This window comes from Phocoena sinus, chromosome 1, assembly GCF_008692025.1.
Source record: "Phocoena sinus isolate mPhoSin1 chromosome 1, mPhoSin1.pri, whole genome shotgun sequence".
In the NCBI taxonomy this organism is placed as follows: domain Eukaryota; kingdom Metazoa; phylum Chordata; class Mammalia; order Artiodactyla; family Phocoenidae; genus Phocoena; species Phocoena sinus.
In genome coordinates, this window is record NC_045763.1 from 17,615,129 (window position 1) to 17,635,421 (window position 20,293).

Genomic DNA, 20,293 nt, shown 5'->3' on the forward strand with positions numbered 1-20,293 from the left:
GCGCCTGACGAGGGTGAGGCAGCAGCGCACATGCCCCATACCTGAGGGGGCTCCGAGGGACTCCGGCGCCGCGCCTGCAGGGCTGCGTGACTGCCTTGGCATTTCTGCTGATACAGCTCCTCCGTGGCCCCCCCTCCCCTGTCCCAAAGGGGCCTCTCACTCCCACCCCCGCTGGGGAGGAGCTGCAGCCAGTTCAGCCCACGCTGTTCACCAGCCTTGGGCTCTTGTGACGGGGTGAGGGGTACTTTACTCGGTGCTGATGGGTTTTGCCCCAGAATTTACCCCAACCTGATCTCCATCTCCCCCTCCCCCAACTTCCATCACCACCCTTCCCCAGACCCCCTGCACAGGGCAGGTAAGGGCCCAGGTGTATTCACATTGCTACACACACACACACACACACACACACACACACACACACACACACACGCATGCACGAGTAAACCCTCCCTCCCTCCCTCCCCTGTTGTGCCCAGACCTGTGCCTTTGCCCCATGTGGGACCTGCTGGGGCAGAAAGGATTGCTGAGGGGCATGGTGACTGCTCTGGGCTCCTCAGGCCAGGTGAGCCCGGCTCTAGGTCACAAACATTTGCACTCAGCTGGCTGGACTCCAGTTTCTCTCCAAATCCACAATCCAGTGCCCTCCAGTTCTAGGAATCTTAAGATTGTAAAAGACTAGGCTTTTAGTATTCCACACCCTGCAGATTCTAAGGTTCTTTATGATTCTGAGATTCTACAATTCTATTTTCTTAAGATCTAAGATTCCCAGCTTGAGATTCTGAGAGTTGGAACTCCATCGACCCTCAGGCCCTCCTGGTTCAAATCCTCACGCCCAGGATCCTACCCCAACTCCCAGCCCCCAGCCCTGTCCCTCTCTCCAGTGTCCTTGTGCTGCCCAGACTGGGGCTCCCATCCTGGGCAGTGGGGAGGGGTCACTCGGCACATGGGGCTCTGCTTTTCTCCACCACAGTGTTCAGTGTCATTGACATTAAATCCAGCCAGGGGGTTAAGGAGTGGAGTGGGGGATGCAGATGACTGGGGCATCTCACACCCAGGGTAGCTGCTATGTGCAGACTCTGCCCAGCTCTGGACGAAAAGCTTGTGAAGCACAAACCCCAGGATCCGAGTGGTGCTACGTGGGGTGGGGGAAGGGTGGCTTCTGTGCCCAGACCCTGACTGTGCTCCCAATCTGATGGCAGAGACACTGCCTCTGCCCTCGGGGAGCTTCCAGAGGATGGGGTAGGTGTGCCCTTACCCTTAGGGAGCCCCAAGTATCATGGGGGAACCACAGCCCTTCCCTGACCTGATGGGGGAGACTAGACCGGCCCAAATACATGCCCTCCACGCCCACCTGTCATTCTCTGCTTTCTAGGCCCCCCCTCGGCACCAGTGAATCTGATCTCCAGCGTGAATGGGACTTCTGTGACCCTGGAGTGGGCCCCTCCACTGGACCGGGGCGGCCGCAGTGACATCACCTACAATGCCGTGTGCCGCCGCTGCCCCTGGGCCTTGGGCCACTGCGAGACGTGCGGGGGCAGCACCCGCTTCGTGCCCCAGCAGACCAGCCTGGTGCAGGCCAGCCTGCTGGTGGCCAACCTGCTGGCCCACATGAACTACTCCTTCTGGATCGAGGCCGTCAACGGTGTGTCCGACCTGAGCCCAGAGCCCCGCCGGGCTGCCGTCGTCAACATCACCACGAACCAGGCAGGTAGGCGGAGACGCCCGTCCCCAGCTCCCGGACCCTTCGTCCTCCCTGGCATCCGAGCACTGCGCAGACTCGCTGTGGCGTTTGGGCAAGTGCCTGCCTCTCTGGGCTCCGCCTTCCTCACCAGGACTCTGAGCTACAGGCTTTGCGGCCTTAGAAAAGTAAAACATGTTCTATGAGTGGAAGGAAACCAAAAAGCACAGAGGCAGGCTAGCATGACCATCCCAGGCCTGGGTTCTAGAATTTTCCCTCTCTGCCTCTGTCTCCTCCCTGTTGTGATAGGAGTAATCGTACCTGCTCTGTTACTGAGGCTTAAATGAAGGAACTGAAAATGCTTAGCCCGGTACCTGGCCCACAGTACGTGCTCAATAAATGTCATTAAAATATCAAATCACTCTGACTATCATTGTCCAGAACAGCTGCCACTGCTGCCCCTGGGATGGATTTGGTCAGACTGGTCTGGACGACAACCACTTACCTCTCTGTTTCTAGCCAGTTGTTGGACTGAAGTTAGCCCCTTTCTTTCCAAATTCTGGTGCGTCCTGCCTGTCGAGTGGCAGCCTGACCCGAGGGCCGCCTGTGGCAGCTTCCCTGTTAACAGCGCCCCTGGCACGTGCCCTGTGGCTCCCCACCCCCGTCTCCTCCCAACACCACGCAGGCCTGGCTCAGTGACTCCATTCCCACCGTGTCACAGAGGAGGAACTGAGGCCCGGAGCCAGCCAGGGTCACCACATAGAAGCGGCAGGTCAGGATTCAAACCCAGGTCTGCCTCACTCCCAAGTGAAATAGGCTTCCCAACCCTGAACCCAGGGCACCCCCTCCCTGACGCCAGGGCTTCATCCTCCCAAGAGACCCTCATTCCTCTGGGACCTGTGGAGCACCTGTGAGATGCCAAGCTCTCTGCTCAGTGCTAGCGACGCAATGAGGAGTAGGCCCTTGTGCGTGGTGCCAGGCCCCGCGCCTGCCCACGTGTCTCTGGGGTGGCCGAGACAGGTGTCCGGCTGGTCAGGGGTGGAGGGCGGAGCAGAGAACCTACGGCACTCACACTGCTCCGTGTGCTCCATCATTAAAAAGAACAGCCTCGGGCTTCCCTGGTGGCGCAGTGGTTGAGAGTCCGCCTGCCGATGCAGGGGACGCGGGTTCGTGCCCCGGTCCGGGAAGATCCCACATGCCGCGGAGCGGCTGGGCCCGTGAGCCATGGCCACTGAGCCTGCACGTCCGGGGCCTGTGCTCTGCAGCGGGAGAGGCCACAACATTGAGAGGCCCGCGTACCGCAAAAAAAAAAAAAGAACAGCCTCCCGTGAGCCCGCACACCCTTCCAGCCACGAGACTCCTTCTCTTACATGGAAGCTTCCTTAAAGAGCTGTCTTGCTCACACATCTGCGTCCTCTCCTCTGTGGGCCTCTTCGGGCACCTCCAATCGGGCGCCTTTGCCCACCTATCCCGAGAAATTCAGTTTGCAGTGGGCACTCCATCCTCCCACCCCCCGCTCTTCTTTACTCCTTCTTGGAGTACTTTTCTCTTGCCTTCCATGCCCAGCCCACCCCCCACTTTCCATCCAGCTCTCCGGCCTGTCCTTCTCCATCTCCACCAGCCCCTTCTCTCTGCACAAATTCCCAAAAGCTGGAGGACCCCAGGCACATCCGGACCCTCCTCTCTTTCCTACTTACCCAGCTCCATCTTGCCAGAGTGACATTATCAGGGCCCACGGCTTTGAATTCCACCTTCGTGCTGATGCCCCCCAAGTGTGTCACCAGCACAGGCCTCTCCCCTGAGGTCCAGCTGCCCACTCCCATCTCCACTCGATGTGTTTCAGACACACAGCACCCCCAAACCAGCCCCTTCCCCAGGCCCCCATCTCAGGACGTGGCACCGCTGTTCGTGGGGTTACTTGAGCCCCAAACCCAGCCGTCATCCTTGGCTATCCCCCCATCGTGCCTCGTCCACCCACCAGCCAGTCCCACTGGGTCTCCCTTCAGCGTGACCCCCTCCACACTCCGACCCCTCCACCCCGTACACACACATGCCATCGGTCCTAGTCAGCTCAGGCTGCCATAACACATACCATAGGCCGGGCTTAAAGCACAGACGTTTACAGCTCACGGCTCTGGAGGCCGGAAGTCCAAGGTCAAGGTGCCGGCCAATTTGGTTCCTGGTGAGAACCCTCTTCCTGGCTTGCAGACGGCTGCCTTCTCGCTGTGTCCTCACATGGCAGAGAGAGAGAAGGAAAGAGAGAAAGAACTCTCTGGTGTCTCTTCTTAGAAAGGCATCAGTGCCCCCATCTAAACCTCATTATCTCCTTAAGGCTCCATCTCCAAATACTAACGTGTTGGGGGTTAGGGCTTCAGTAGACGAATTTTGGGAGGGGGGCACAATTCAGTCTATCTCATGTTGCCTGGACAACCCTGCACCATGATTCAGGGGACCCATCAGACCCTCCCCTGCCCACCTCCCCAGCCGCACCCCATCCACTGTCACCAGGCTCTCTCCCTTCCAGCCACACTGGCCTCGGCTCCTCATCCTTGGACACACCAAGCCCTTCCCTGCCCTGGGCCTTGGTCTTACCTCTCGGTCGGAATGACGTGCTCCTCCCCATGATGTTCCCCTCGCTGCCTCCTTCAGTCCTCGGTTAGCTGTCCCCCCGCCTCTGGGAGGCCCACCCGGACCACCTCAGCTGAAATGGCCCCGTTCCCTCCTGGGCTCCTGCAGACGTAAGGTCCTCTCCATCACGGCACCCTCTTCATGTCTTCCATGCACCTAGCATACCTGTAATTATGCATTGATTTGTTTTCTTATTAACTCTGTCTCTCTTAACTAGACCATAAGCTCCTTGAGGGCTTTCTTGGGCACTGCAGTATCCCCAGGTCCTAGCCCACTGCCCAGCACGTGGGAGTCATTCAGGAAATTCTAGGGGGATGATGCAGTGGACACCTACAGCTCTGAGCTGGGGGCCTGGGGCAGACAGCAGCCCTGAGCAAATGCGGGAGGTCTGTCCTCAGAGACCACTTGCCCCTCCCCCTCCCCGTGCCTCCCCGTAGCCTCTTCTCTACAACCCCCTCCTCCCTGGAGCCCTCTCTGGTGCTCCGCCCTGTTTCCATCCCACCTCTGAGCCCCAGTCTCCCTCTGTGTCTGCCCCACTCACACAGCACCTCTTGCCTTGCAAATTGTTTGGTTTTTAAGAGGCACCCATGTGTTCTAGCACTGGTGTCTGTCCCACACGTACAGTGGTCTTCTCTGAGCCTCACCTCCGCCTGGCAGCTGGTGCCCAGCAGCTTCACTTTCTGGGTGGAGAAACTGCCCAGAGGTAGTCATGGGCCCAGCCAACAAGAGACAGGCCAGGTTGTGAAGCCAGACCTGATTCCCAGGCTGGTGGGGTCTCCCCTGTACCACACCTTCCAACTTAACTGTGGAGTTGCTTCTTAATTTTTCATGTCAGCGTCATCCAGCAACATTTATTGGGCATCTACTATGTGCAATCCCTGCCTCGGGGAGCTCCCACGTGTGCCAGAGAGATGAGATGCCCAGTTATGAGGCCAGAGCTGGCCACATGGGGCAGGTCGGGGGCACAGGAGGAGTAGGGCAGAGTCGGAACTCGGGTGAGCTGAGGGGAGGGCTGCAGCTGGAGGGGTCAGGGAGGACGGGGTTGCAACTCTGAGGGCAGTCCCTTCGGTTTGGCTGTGGCTGGGTCGACATCCGACCCTTCCCAAGAGACTCACCTCAGGGGTGATTGCACTGAGCACAGGAGTCGGGGAGGGAATGGGTGGGGGACGGAATGAGCAAGGGGGTGAAAGGGTGACCTAGTGTGACTTCGAGAATACTTGAGCTCACATGGGCCTCAGGCTCAGCTCATGTCCCTCCAAACCCAGGCAGTGAGGGCATTGGTTCCCTTGATTCTTCCCCTCCCTTCTCCTTTTCTTCCTCCCTCCTCAGTGCTCCTGAGAGCATGCTCCACATCAGGCCCCGGGCGGGGGTGGGTGACGCGGAGACAGAGACATCAGGTGATGGGGCCTCAGGGTCGACAAGTGCGGCTGCTTGATGGGGCTGGCGGGGGTCCAGCATGCTTCCAGTGGATGGGCTTGGCCAGAGAGGAGGAGGGGACAGTGGAAGTTGCGGGGTCAGGCCTCATCTGGGTCGAGCAAACCCCGGCATCCCAGTTGGGAGCCAGGCTGTGCCAACCCCAGATAACTGACCAGGGTGGCAGCCAATGATTTGCCAGGAGGAGCAGAGGGTACTGGCTCTCCTGGGGCGGTGGCAGGACAGTTAGCAAGGTGAGTGTGGCCCAAGCCAGCATCCCTGGGTGGGGCCTGAGGAAGGGGCAGACAGAGGCCCTTCCCCATCATCACCCATCCACCCATCTGACCTGACCGAGCTCCCTTCCCTCCCCCTGCCCCAGCCCCGTCCCAGGTGGTGGTGATCCGCCAGGAGCGGGCGGGGCAGACCAGCGTCTCGCTGCTGTGGCAGGAGCCAGAGCAGCCCAATGGCATCATCCTGGAGTACGAGATCAAGTACTACGAGAAGGTACCCACGGGGAAGGGAGAAAGAGGGAGGCCACCAGGCCAGGGACCCTTGGCTGACCACCCCTCCCACGGGCAGGACAAGGAGATGCAGAGCTACTCCACCCTCAAAGCTGTCACCACCAGGGCCACCGTCTCGGGCCTCAAGCCGGGCACCCGCTACGTGTTCCAGGTCCGAGCCCGCACCTCGGCTGGCTGCGGCCGCTTCAGCCAGGCCATGGAGGTGGAGACCGGGAAACCCCGTGAGTGCAGGGAGGGGGGAGGGCGAGGGAGCTGGGCCAGGCGCCAGGGCCAGGGCCAGGGTCACGGTGGTCAGAGGAGGGGAACGAGTGCATGCTGAGCTGGTGCGTGGGCCAAGTCAGCATTTTGACAGGTGAAAAGACAGGCTCAGAGAAGGAAAGTTACACGCCCGAGGTGACAGAGCTCGTAACAGCCCATCAAATGCAGGCTTTCCCCGAGCATCAGCGTGACTTGCAGGCATCATGGTGCCCTTTGCTAGCAGGACTACCTTATAATCGTCCCAGAGACCCTCTAGTGAGTTGGCAATATCCACATCCCCATTTTACAGGTGAGGAAAATGAGGGTCAGAGCAGTAAAGCGATTTGCCCAAGGTTACCCAGCAGAGCAAGACTTGAACCTGGTCAGCTTGGGGACAAACTCTGTGCCCTTCCCCAGTATCATCCTGCCCTGCACCCCCCGCCTCCAGAACAGCGGTTCCCACAGTGTAGTCCAGGACCAGCAGCAGCTGCAGCCCCTGGGAGCTATCAGAAATGCTGATTCTCAGGCCCCACCCCAGACCTTTGGAAGCAGAAACCCTGGCGCTGGGGGCCCAGAAATTTTGGTTTGATCATACCTTCAGGGTGATTCTGAGGCACATTCAAGCTTGGGAACCCCCTGCCCCCATCTCCAGCCCGTTGGGGTCTTCTCCTATACTCAGCACCCTCCAGGGGGGCAGTGCTAAGACAGATGGTTCAAGGCTGAGTTGATGACCTTCCTCAACCTGGCACCCCCTTGGCACTTGTGTGTCTCAAGTGCTCTTAGGTCTGATACCATGATGAGACCGCCCAGGTAGGAATCCTGCCCGGCTCCATCCCATTTGCTGTGTGTCCTTGAGTAAGTTCCTTGAGTTCTCTGGGCCTCGGTTTTCTCATCTGACAACTAACGATAATACTGGCTTATCCCTGGAAGGGATGGGGGTTACTGACTGTGCAGCTCTCAGTATATTCAGCTTTGTCACTGTTACAGTAACGGGCAGGACAGGCATTTCTGGACTCATGCTACAGGTGAGAAAGCTAAGGCTCAGAGAAGTCTAGTGACTCTGCCCAGGTTACACAGTCCCAGGAAGTGGTGGCACCAGGTTGCAAAGCAGGATATTGAAGGGGAGACTTGTAGAGGGGAGGGTGGGGCAGAGGAGGGTGCGGCCTGCTCCCCAGCTCTGGGCTGGCTCACAGCCAAGGAGGCTGCCGCCGGGCCCCGAGAAGGCCACCAGACCTCTGGCCCTGAGGCCAGGGCTGAGTGGCTGGCCCCCCAGCCTGCTTTCCCCCCACAGGTCCCCGCTACGACACCCGGACCATCGTCTGGATCTGCCTGACACTCATCACTGGCCTGGTCCTGCTTCTTCTCCTGGTCATCTGCAAGAAGAGGTGGGTGGTCCTGGCCCCCGGCCACCCCACCCCCCTCCCCTGGAGCACTGTGTCTCCTGCCTGTCCCCAGCCCTGCTGAGCCAGTGATCCCCTGTGCCTGGGCTCACTGACAGATATACCTGTTCTTCCTTCCTCCTTCTTGGGACGCTTTTCTCTTGCCTTCCATGTCCGGCTCACCCCCCACTTTCCATCCACCTGTCTGGCCTGTCTTCCATCTCCTCCAGCCCCTTCTCTGCACAACTTCCTGAAAGCAGGAGGGCCCCAGGCTGGCCTGGGACCCTTTCCTCTTTCCTACTTACCCAGCTCCAGCTCTCCTGAGTAACCTTATCAGGGCCCACGGCTTTGAATTCTACCTTCACGCTGACATTCCCCAAGTGTGCCACCAGCACAGGCCTTCCTCCTGAGGTCCAGCTGCCCACTCCCATCTCCACTCGGATGTGTTTCAGACACACAGAACCTTAAACGAGCCCACCAACTAAGTAGGTGTCAGAACTGGGACAGGACCCAGGTCTGTTAAAATTAAAGACCGTGCCCTTAGTTACTCTCCCCCTCCCACTCTGTTCCAGAGGGAGGTGGTGCGGGCTTAGGGTCCCACTCAGCGAGAATTGGAAAGATCGTCCATAGATGGAGAAACTGAGATCCAGGGAAGGGAAGGAGCTTGCCAAGGTCACATGGCGGCGTTGGCATCAGAAGCCTCATCTCTCAGCCCCTCTACCAGGGGTGCTTTCGTGTAAAATTGAGCTAATAATGCCATAGACTTTGCTGTGAGGGCCAAGTGGACTTGATTTTGTAAATTATATGGTGTTTATAAATGTCACAGTTCAGCTGGGTTGAGAGCCTGAGGTTGGGACTGCCCCCCTGCAGGGGCAGGGACTGGGGTGGCAGAAACTGACCTGAAAGGGGAAGGGGGGTAGAAGGGAGGAGTTTGGACGTGTCCCTGAACGGGGTCAGGCCTGAAACCAGGGACAGTCCACCCTCCACAGGCACTGCGGCTACAGCAAGGCCTTCCAGCACTCGGACGAGGAGAAGATGCAGTATCAGAACGGGCAGGGTGAGTGCAGGGCCCAGGGATCTGAATGCAAAAGCGGAGGTCACAGTAGGACCCAGTGCTGGTCTGGGGGTGGCGCAGGTGGGAAGGGGAAAGGCGCCCACAGAAAAGACTAGAGCCCCAGAGAGAGACAGCAGGCTGTCACAGAGACCTGAAACCCCAGAGGTGCAGTGCTGTGCAACTTGCCTGGGTCTGAAGAGGATGCTACAGACCCTCTCTCTCCCCAGGGAAATGCACAGATATTGGCATTCATGCACAATTTCACATACACCTTTGGGGGGTCATATACTCTTGGATAAGAACCCCTACTACAAAGAACTTTTTCAGGACCCTGCAGAAACCTCAGAAAACAGGGCAAATATAGGGGTGCCTACCTCAATGCCCCACTTCTTTGCCCACGGCAGAATCAATCATGGTACTGATTCCCATGGAGCCTGAATGCGGTCTCAGAATCCTTCTTAACACAGTCTTCTAGAGACCCGCTTTCCATCAGTCTGAGTTGGCACTGTGATGTGACCTTTTTTGGTCACATTCCTACCCTAGGACAATTGAGAAAGGTCTTAAGGACCCTAAAAGTAACCCCAGAAAAATGACAGACAGGCTCACAACTCACGAGAAATCCCAAAGTCCCCTAGAGAGCTCAGATCTACTCCACAGAGACCATGCTTACACTTGGCAAGCACTTATTGGGCACCTGTTTGCCACCACATCCTGGGATTCCCGGAGACACTTCTCACCCCACCACCAGTCCCGTCCCAGGCCCAGGGAATGCTGGGAGAGAATGTCCTCATGGAGCCCACCGATGGCCCTTCTCTCCTGGCCCCTCAGCGCCTCCACCCGTCTTCCTGCCCCTGCACCACCCTCCGGGGAAGATCCCAGAGCCCCAGTTCTATGCAGAACCCCACACCTACGAGGAGCCGGGCCGGGTGGGCCGCGGTTTCACCCGCGAGATCGAGGCCTCTAGAATCCACGTTGAGAAGATCATTGGCTCCGGTGAGCTTCAGGGATTGTGAGTGTGGGGACATCACAGGGGGTGCCCAGGGGAGGGACACCCAGTGCAGAGGGACGGGGGAACCAAGATGCCCGGCATGGCCAGACACTCGGGTGTGTGGGGCTGGGAGAGTGCAGAGTCTGGGGTGAGGGGAGGAAGGTCCCACCGCCCACCCCCTGCCTGCCCCACCTGGGTTCACAGGAGAGTCCGGGGAAGTCTGCTACGGGCATCTGCAGGTGCCGGGACAGCGGGACATGCCCGTGGCCATCAAGGCCCTCAAAGCCGGCTACACGGAGAGACAGCGGCGGGACTTTCTGAGTGAGGCATCCATCATGGGTCAGTTTGACCACCCCAATATCATCCGCCTTGAAGGTGTCGTCACCCGTGGTAGGTGCCAGGCGACAGCAGCCTCACCCTGCAGGGCCCCTCCTGCTGCGGTCAGGGCTCTAGGTGCATCCCCAGACCACCCTGCCCTGCCCCATCCCCCTGGCTCAGGTCCCCAGATGACTTGGCATGGAAGGGGGCCCAGAGCCTGGAACCCCAGTGGAAACCCTACGTTCCCTGGGGCCCTGGGTGCTGGCCCAGCTCCTGGCAGCTCATAGCGGGGACGGGGGGGCATGTTCCTGATCCCCCCACCAAGAGCCACCTCCTCCCCGGCGCCCTCCCCAGGCCAGCTGGCAATGATCGTGACCGAGTACATGGAGAACGGCTCTCTGGACACCTTCCTAAGGGTGCGTGCCCCGCCGCTCCTTTCACCTGGGCCAGGGGAGGGACGTTCAGTCTGAGTGGTGGGAGATAATGTGAGACCTCCAGATACCCCCTCCTCCCCAGAGCTTGGACCTAACAGACCTGGGGAAGGGCGAGCCAGGTGTGGGGAGGGGTCTTAAGGGTCAGCCCATCAAACTGCCTTTCAGCACCCCCATCACGTGGAAGTCCCTCTGCTGCACGGATCCTGCTGCCCTGTCCTGCACACAGGCTAAGAGGGGTGCCTCCGTGGGGACCCAGGGCCCCAGTCAGCTGGGAGGCATGGCGGGTGGTGGTGGAAATCCCTAGATGCCCAGCCCTCGCCGTGCCGTTTATCTGCTGGGTGCTCTTAGGCACAGGGCGAAACCTCTCTGGGCCTCCATTTCTCCTTCTGCAAAGTGGATGACCAGTCACTGCCACTCTACCTACCTCTCAGGGTTGCTCTGAGTGTAAATGAGACGTGAGAACAAACCTTAAACAGCAATATGCTTCCTAAGCAGTGAGGCACTTTGTAAACTGCAAAGAGCCTTCCTGAAGCCCAAGCCACGTCCCCCTGCAGACTCACGATGGGCAGTTCACCATCATGCAGCTGGTGGGCATGCTCAGAGGAGTGGGCGCCGGCATGCGCTACCTCTCGGACCTGGGCTATGTCCACCGCGACCTGGCTGCCCGCAACGTCCTGGTCGATGGCAACCTGGTCTGCAAGGTGTCTGACTTCGGGCTCTCGCGGGTGCTGGAGGATGACCCCGACGCCGCCTACACCACCACAGTGCGTAGCCCGGACCCCCTTTCCAGCAGGCCCTGGGATGGAGCCCCCCACGTGTCGTTAGGGAAGTTGGATGTTTCAGGGTTGCCTTCAACCTGGGGCGAGTCCTACCTCTTCTGTGCACCTCAGTTTGTACCAAAGCTTTCCCACCTCTGCTCCGTCACTAACTGGCTTGCGGAGATACCAGGGCCGGTCCCCCCATCACTCACTCACTAGGATTTCTGGGGAGAGTTGGCATCTCTCTGAATCGCCTCCACTCCACGTCTGTCTCTAACGTTTGACTAAAAACCAGCATTTTCAAAATGTGTTCTGGGGGGATTTGGGCTTCTCTAGCAGTGCTTTAAGGGGCTGCCTTAAGGGTGGAGGGCCTCCACCCCTGCCTCTGTCAGGACCTTCCCTTAGGATCTCGCCCACTGAGCCTCCAAATAAGGTTTCACTTAGAGAAAGGATTTTGTGACCAAAAACAACCCTCCAGGGGAGCTGGAAAATTACTAGACCACGTTCTCTGAGCTTCGTCACATGTTCAGACATCAACCTGTTGACTGATACTTACTGAGCATCTCCTGGGTGCCAGGCCCTCCACCCACTGTCTTTTGTTCAGTCTCCACACCAGCTCCATGTGCAGGTCTCCCCCATCAGAACAGGTGCTCTTGGAAGGTGGAGGCCATGTCTCTCCAGCCAGCCTTCGAGTTTCCCAGCCCAGACCCCTGCCTTCAGCTCCCTGATGAGCTGGGGAGAAGCTCTCAACACTCGTGTGTCCGTCGCAGGGAGGGAAGATCCCGATCCGCTGGACGGCCCCCGAGGCCATCGCCTTCCGGACCTTCTCCTCGGCCAGCGACGTGTGGAGTTTTGGGGTGGTCATGTGGGAGGTGCTTGCCTACGGGGAGCGGCCCTACTGGAACATGACCAACCGGGACGTGAGTGCCGGAGCCTGGCTGGGCAGAGGTGGCCGGGGCCTCGGAGGGAAGGGCCGCTCCAGCCCATCGCCATGTTCCCCCCACAGGTCATCAGCTCCGTGGAGGAGGGGTACCGCCTGCCCGCGCCCATGGGCTGCCCCCGCGCCCTGCACCAGCTCATGCTTGACTGCTGGCACAAGGACCGGGCCCAGCGGCCTCGCTTCTCCCAGATCGTCAGCGTCCTGGACACGCTGATCCGCAGCCCTGAGAGTCTCAGGGCCATGGCCACTGTCAACAGGTGCCTGGCGCCCACCCCAGCCCCGCCCACCCCAGCCCCGCCCACCCCAGCTGCCCTCCCCGCTTGCCCTAGACCAGGCCCAGACTTAGTCCAGGCCTTGGGATGGCTCTGCCCTGACCCCTGGACCAGACCCAGACTGGGCCTCTGACCCCCGTTCAGAGCTCTACTTCCAAGCCTGCGGTCTAACCCTTCAGACCCTCCTTGCCACTGCCGAGCCTAGATGGAGGCTGAGTGGCTGGCGCCAGTGTCTCCAGGCAGACCACTTACCAAGGGCCCCTGTGCCTCAGGTGCCCGCCCCCCGCCTTTGCCCGGAGCTGCTTTGACCTCCGCGGGGGCGGGGGTGGCGGCGGGGGCCTCACCGTGGGGGACTGGCTGGACTCCATCCGTATGGGCCGCTACCGGGACCACTTCGCTGCTGGGGGTTACTCCTCTCTGGGCATGGTGCTACGTATGAATGCTCAGTAAGTGGTGGGCCCCTGGGGACGGGAGCAGGGGCAGAGACCAGAGGTGGAGCCGCTGAGGATGGCAGCTCCAGGGATGGGTATGTCCCCGTCTCCACAGCTCCCAGACTCCCAGGTCAGCACCGCCTTCCTTTACAGGGATGTGCGTGCCCTGGGCATCACCCTCATGGGCCACCAGAAGAAGATCCTGGGCAGCATCCAGACCATGAGGGCCCAGCTGACCAGCACCCAGGGGCCCCACCGGCACCTCTGACCAAACCAAGCCAGCCCTGGGTCATGCCAGCCGTCAGAGGACTCGCAGGGTTGGCCATCCCAGGCCTCTGTCCCTCCTCATTGGCTGCCTTCCCCTCAGGTGCCAGGGAGGCCGAGGACTCCACCACAAGACCTGGAATTATCTGGGGTCAGGCCACCTGGGAAGGGACCTTTTGTGCCCAGGAGGGAGGGGACACCTGCCCCCAGGGCAGAGGGCCTTCTCTTTCCCAGAGGCCGGGGCCTCAATGCCACTGAGCCCAACAGCAATGTCGCTCACCTGCCTCTGTGTGTGTGCGCGTGTGCGTGAGGGTGCCTGTGTGCACGCACTCGCATGCTGTAGGGGTGTGTTCTCACGAGGTCACAGGAGCCCTTGTGAACACGTGTCCACCCATGAGGTCCCCCATGGATGTGTGCCAGTTATGGTGAGTGTGCTTATTCATTAATGCTGGGGGCACGTGTGTGTGACTGTGGATGGCATGTCATGAATGAGGATGCGTGTCACAGCGTGAGGACGCGTGAGCAGGGAGCTCGGTGTGACACTGCCCATCAGCTGTGGGCCCAGGTCTCAGCACCCACAGGGACTGGGGAGAAGCTCACCCCCCTCCCCCAAGCCTGGAGGCTGGAGCCAGGGGCTACTTCCAAACCACACCAGCACCAGGCCCACCCTTGTCTCCGCCCAGGTGAGCCCACCCCCGGCTCTATCTCAGGTCTGAGCCCTCCCTCTAGCTGGTGGGGGGCCACCTGCATCCTCCACCTGGCTCCCACCACTGCTTCAACAGGAAAACAGGGTTCCCGGCCAGCCCCTCTGGCCACCTTCTGTGTGGGCATCAACACAGGGTACGTGAGATGCCCTCAGCTGAACTTGGCTACCTGGCCAGGGGCCAGGGGCCACCAACTTCCTTCTAGTCTCTGATGCCCCTGCACAGCCTAGGGCTCGTCACTTGCAAGTCCCTCTGCCAACCTCGCTGCTCAGCCCTGGCCTGCCCCCCAGACCCACACCTAGGAACAAGGACCATAACATCCTGGTTTTTCAGCCCCAAGTCCACCCCTCCTGCACCTTCCGGGCAGACCAAGGGAGTGTGCCTTGTCCAAGGTCACATGGCAGCGAAGTTTCAGAGCTGAGCCTCCTCCCGGGGCTTTTTCCCCACGTCCTCCCGCACAGAGGAGGAAGTCGCCCCCCACTCAGAGTTGACCCTCCCTCTAACGGCCCACCAGGGTATGTAAATATCTTTTTCTACCATGTCAGAATATTTTTTCCTCACTCCTGACAATGCAAAAATGGTCTTCAAAGCACATAAGAAGCACCCAGGGTGAGAAAGCCCCATCCCAGGGGAAGCTGGCGGGGGCCCAAGGAACCCCACTGGGCAGGATGCCGGGTTACCCCTGCCGGCCCCGAGGGAGGGGCAAGCTCAGCCCCGCCCCCTGCCCAGCCCTCCCAGTAGCCAGCACAGCTGTTCCACGGAGACACCAGCACTGAGCCCCCTCTCCCTCCTGCAATAATTCGGGGAGTCTCAGCCCCGCCCAGGTGCCGCGGCCAGCTCTCTACACCTCTATATATTATATTACTATATAGCCGAGCTGTTCTTCCTTCCTATGGAAGTCGGAAACATGGTCAGGACACGATCCGGAGAGGACCCTGTCTTCCTCCCACCCCCACCCCACTCTCACCCAGTTCCTGGGCTCTGTATCCTCAGCGCCAGGGGGAACAGAGTGGGCCTGGCACTTGGGAAAGTGTGGCCCCTGCCCCCAGTGTGAGGTGCCCCTCAAAGTCCCAGAGATCTGCCTCTCTGTGGTCTCCATCCTGAATCTTGTACTTACCCACGTTGAGAATAAATTCTGCCTCATCTTTGCCTGTGTCCCCCATTTCTTCCCATTCCTACAACCTTGACCTCTCCTGGTAAGGAAGGACCAACCTTATGCTGTGCACCTACGGCATGCATCCCATACGTATTTTTTCCCCTCTCTGGTCTTCTCATCTATCCTAGGAGGTAGGATTCATGTGCCCATTTTGTGTAAGAGGAGGCTGAGTCTTATAACCTGCCTAAAGTCAGTTTTGGGGGGTCTGAATCGGAACCCAGGTTTTGTCCAACTCCAAAGCTCATGCTCTGCTAGGAAGCACCCCCATGGGACCCCAGTTCTTTCCTCTGTGAGGTACAGATGGTGCTTAACACTGGAGCTCAATCCCTTGTAGCTGGGCGTCGCCCTTGCCTCGTGTTCTCTTGGGGAAGAAGGACAGCCCTGGAGGAGGAATGCATGAGAAAAGAGCGTCTCATGGGACAGCTTCCCTGGGAACAAGGGGCCCATCGAGAGACCTGGGTCCTACGGGGCAGGGAAGGGAAGACAGGATGCAAGCAGCTTCCATAGTTACATCAAGAGGCAGAGGACCCAACTCTGCTCCCAGAGAAAGGGGACAGCAGCAGGAGAGGGTGGTGGCAGCAGAGCCCAACTGTGTCCATTTGAGTCAATGGCTCAGACATTTGGGGAAGATGCCCCTGGGGTCTTGCTGATGAACAAGTAAATGATCACCAGTAGCCCCTCCAGCTGAGGGGAGTGTCTTCTTTCCTGCCTCTCCCTCAATTTGGGAAAGGGGGACCATGGAGAAAACACATTTAATGTGTTTCCTACAATCTCACTAATAATCACGCTCAGGCCAATGTCCCACGTGGCAGAACCATCATGTAAGCTAGATCTGCCTGAGCTCAAGCCAGATGTGTTTCCCCCTGGAACTCTAAACTCCGATGTAGGCGCCACCCCACAGAACCAGCTGTCTCCTATGAGGAAGAACCTGTTATTACATAGACAATAACATTCTCTTCCCTAAGGACCAACCATCTCGGTAGGACCTACAGAGCACCTACTATGTAGTGTGTGCCACTGGGGATACAAAGCTGAACTCTAGGCGGAGGTACAGAGTGCACAAAAATGGTTCCCTCAATTGGATCCAGGGGGCTAAGTGTCCAGAAAATGGTGCATGCAGAGGGGTTAAAGGAGGTTAGAGGAGGAGTGTGGGGGAGATTGAGCCTGGAGGACCAGGACTGTCACCAAGGACTTCCTGGAGGAGAGAGAATTCAGCTGGGCACTGGAGGATGAGAAGGGTTTGGAGATTCATTTCCTAGGCAGCGCCCTGTGCAAGGATGGAATGCAGAGGAGATAAAGAATAACAGCCACAGGAGAAACAAATCATGCTCGTGGATGGGAAGCCTCCCTGTTATAAAGTTGACTAGTAGCTTCCAATTTAATCTATACATTTTATTCCCAGTAACACTTGCAATGAGGTTTTCTCTGCAACTTGACAAGGTCATCCCAAAATGTAGATGGAATAATAAAGAACCGAGAATAGCTAAGACAGTTTTGAAGAAGAAATAAGAGGAAGCGGAAGGGAACTGCACCCTGCCAGATCTCAGTAATTACTATAAAGCTTTAATAATTAAAATCATTTAATTTAGTCCCAGGAATAGAGAAACAGATAAAAAGAACAGAATAATGTCTAGGAACAGATCCAAAGATATATATGAATGTTTGAAACATGGCAAGGGGTAGTCAGTGAGTGATGTTAGGACAATTAAATACCCCCATGGAAAAAGATAAAAGTAGATTCCTGCTCACACCACTCACAAAGTAAGTTCCAGGTTGATCAAAGTCCTAAATGTGAAAAAGCAGACTATAAAGCTTTTACAAGAAAACAGGAAAATAACTTTACGATCTTAGAGTAGAAAATAAGACACAACAAGCACAAATGATAAAGGGAAATGATGATAAATCTTATTTCATTAAAATCAAAAACTTCTACAAGACAAAAAATAAATTTTTTAAAGCCATGGCTGGGAGAAGATATTGGTAAACTGTGCAACCAACCAAGAGAGAATTAGTTTCCAAAATTTTTAAAAAAAAAATTTTTTTCCAACTTCAAAGAATCAATTTACCAAAACATTCCAAAGCAATAGGAAAATGGACAAAAGCTATGAACAGACAAATAACAGAGGAAGAAATTTGAATGGCCAATAAAGATATTAAAAAGATTCTCAACATCACTAGTAAGCATGGAAATGAAAATTAAAACAAAAATTAGATAGCATATTACACCAATCTGATTGGCAAAATTAATCTATAACATTAGTCTCGATGAACGTGGTGGGGTGGAATAGCAATATTTATAAACTGCTGGTGGGAATATAAATTGGTACAACTACTTTGGAGAGAAATTTGGAAACAGTAAATTTTAAGATGAGACCCAGCAGCTCTGCCTTAGTGTGTGCCTGTCCTAGGTTAGGTCCCCTAAGCAGTGCCTGAGATTCTTGTGCAGGTGATTTATTGAGGGAGGGCTCTCATGTGAAGAGAGAGGGACAGGCAGATAAGGTAGGAGGAAATGTTAAGTAATGGTGGGTTCTCAGTTGGAGATTAGCTTCAATCTGATCCTGTGGGGAGGTCTGGAGCATTAATAACATTGCAGAGCGAATCTGCCTTGAGGCAAGGGGGCCAGATTTTGCACCCCCCCCCCATATCCATCAGTCATTGGCTATGGGCTGCCCAATGCAGGGGGGCAACTTATAACTTCCTGGATGAGGACATTCCCAAGAAGCTGTGAGCAGCTGTGAGCCCTTAGCAGCCAACACACAGCAGCTGGAGGATGAGTGCACCTGCAGTTCAAAGAACCTGGGTGGAGAACCCAGAGTGTTTTCTATGCATCCTAGAGAAACTCATATGAAAAAGGATGCATGGACAAGGATATTCATTGCACCTTAGTATGTGATAGAAAAATGAGGAGCAGCCTAACTGCCTCTCAGCAGGAGAACAGGAAAATAAGCTGCTTTATAAATATAGTGAAATCATCTATCACAGTTAAAATGAACAAACTAGGTCAACATGTCCCAGTATAGGTAAATCTCCAGAACATAAATATGGAGTGAAAAAATAAATGACGAAGGAATGTGTACGGTTACTATGCCATTTATATAAACTTTTAAAATTTATGTAACAATAGAATTACAGGTTTTGCATGCATAACTAGATGAAGACGGTACACGTCTGGAACAGATAAACACAAGCTTCAGCTCAGTTACATCTGGGGAATAAAGGCAAGGAGGAGAGGGGTATTGAACTGTATTGATAGGTTTCAGTTATTTTCTTTTTTAAAAAGAGAGGGCTCTGAAACAAATATGGCAAAATGTTAAACACCCATTTAATCTTGGTGGACACATACCCGTCTGTCACATTATTTTCTGATTTTTTCTGAATGTTGAAATGTTTTATAATTAGAAAGTGAAATGTTTTATAATTAGAAAGTAATGAGGGCTGCTTTCAGGGATCTCAGCGTCTCGGGAGAAACCGGAACCAGCCCTTCGGAGAAGTGGAGTGCGCTGTCCAGGGTGCTGGACTCCAATGGCTGGGGGCTGGCTGTGCAGCAACAGATCAGCGCAGGTCCTGTCAGCTCTCTCCGAACTGCACTCTAAATCTAACCATGTATCTCCACTCGCCCCCAAGTCTGAGCCACCACTACTCCCCTCCCCTGGCGGTCTGCGGGAGCCTCCTCATGGGTCCACCTGCTTCCTCTCTCGCCCCCATAATCCATTCTCCATGGATGGCCAGAGGGATCTTAAAAATTTTAAAGAGATCATGCCACCTCCCTAGTTATAAAACCCTCCAAAAGCTTTCTATCAAGTTGATAATGACATCTAAAACCCTCACCCGGCCTAAAACACCCAACACAACCTGCTCCAGCTGACCTCTCCAACCTCCCTCCACTCATCCTCCCCTCACTCACGCCCTTCTTTTTACTTCTTGAACGTGCCAGGCCTTGGCATTAGCTCTTCCTCCTTCATGAGATGCTCTTCCATGTCTTCAAAATGTTCAGCCCGACAGTGACTGCTTCTTCCTGGGTCACTTTCTACTATGTTAACCAATGTTATTTTTTTATAGCCCTTAAAACCTGTTGAGGCTATACATGGTCTATTTACTTATTTTCTGCCCCCATCATTCAATACATTCTAAAAAGCAAGTATGGTATCTAATTTACTCAGTGCTTTAACCCTAGCACACAGCACACTTGTGGCCCTCATTTGTGTGTAACAGGTGTTTGTTGAATGAATAAATGAATTAATGAATGTATATTTACTGAGCACTTCTTCTGTGATAGGTCCTGCCTTGAATCTGTGAATTCTGGAGTAAATAAGATAATTTTTGCCCTCAAGATGCTCACAGCCTAGAGAAAACATAGAAGCCAGATCATAGGATCATAGAATATTGGAATAAGTTCCTTTGTTTTATTATAGAATTAGAAGGCTTTGAGGAACCAGACTGTTCATTCTCCACACCCTCTAGGTTTCTTAAATAAAGAAACCCAGCCCTTCCCAGAGAGAGAAAAGGATTCACCCAAGTTCCCACAGCATCAGAGGCACAGTCTGGGTCTGAACCCAGGCCACCTAACTTTTCATAACGTGCATTAAAGGAAGGCTTCCCAAAGCAGCTTTGGACTGTCTTCTACCTCCTGGATCTTGGTGTTGCCATTCTAGGACCACCTGCAGAAGGGAAAAAAATTCCCCAGAGGAGCAGTTTGATGATCAAAAGGAAATCCTCAGACATATGAACACCTTACACTTTAATCAGATACAATGCCTGAATTTTCACCATTAGTATCTCATCTCTTTGGAGCCTTGCTCTACTTGGACTCCCCTGAGGAAACACAGAAGCCCCCTGGAAGAATAACCCTCTGGGCCCTGAGTGTGGGCAAAGCTGACCAAACCCTCTCAGCCCTCTGAGGGAGCTTATGGGGAGAGGAAAACAGATGGCACGACAGGGGGTTAGAGGAGGTGTAGGAAGAGGTGATCCAAGGCACCAAGCAAAGGTTTCTAATCTGGCCCTACCCATGTATCTTGTCTCATCCCTTGTGCCCACTCCCCAGAAAACCCACAGAGGACCCTACAGCCACAAGAAAACACCTGCAGGTCCATAAACATTCTCGGCCCTCTCCCATGGCTA

General features: G+C 55.8%; 1 protein-coding gene across 1 annotated transcript in view; it reads left to right on the plus strand.

Annotated features, from left to right (window-relative positions):
- EPHA8 (EPH receptor A8) overlaps positions 1–13,319 on the plus strand; it is a 34,025-nt gene extending 20,706 nt beyond the window's left edge. Inside the window, exons 5-17 of the mRNA XM_032638258.1 lie at positions 1,373–1,708; positions 6,099–6,223; positions 6,299–6,461; positions 7,769–7,862; positions 8,846–8,913; positions 9,739–9,903; positions 10,103–10,288; positions 10,571–10,632; positions 11,205–11,414; positions 12,179–12,328; positions 12,415–12,605; positions 12,893–13,066; positions 13,205–13,319. Of these exons, the coding sequence (XP_032494149.1) occupies positions 1,373–1,708; positions 6,099–6,223; positions 6,299–6,461; positions 7,769–7,862; positions 8,846–8,913; positions 9,739–9,903; positions 10,103–10,288; positions 10,571–10,632; positions 11,205–11,414; positions 12,179–12,328; positions 12,415–12,605; positions 12,893–13,066; positions 13,205–13,319 (2,039 nt within the window). The remainder of the gene's footprint in view (positions 1–1,372; positions 1,709–6,098; positions 6,224–6,298; positions 6,462–7,768; positions 7,863–8,845; positions 8,914–9,738; positions 9,904–10,102; positions 10,289–10,570; positions 10,633–11,204; positions 11,415–12,178; positions 12,329–12,414; positions 12,606–12,892; positions 13,067–13,204) is intronic.
- Positions 13,320–20,293: the final 6,974 nt, after the last annotated feature.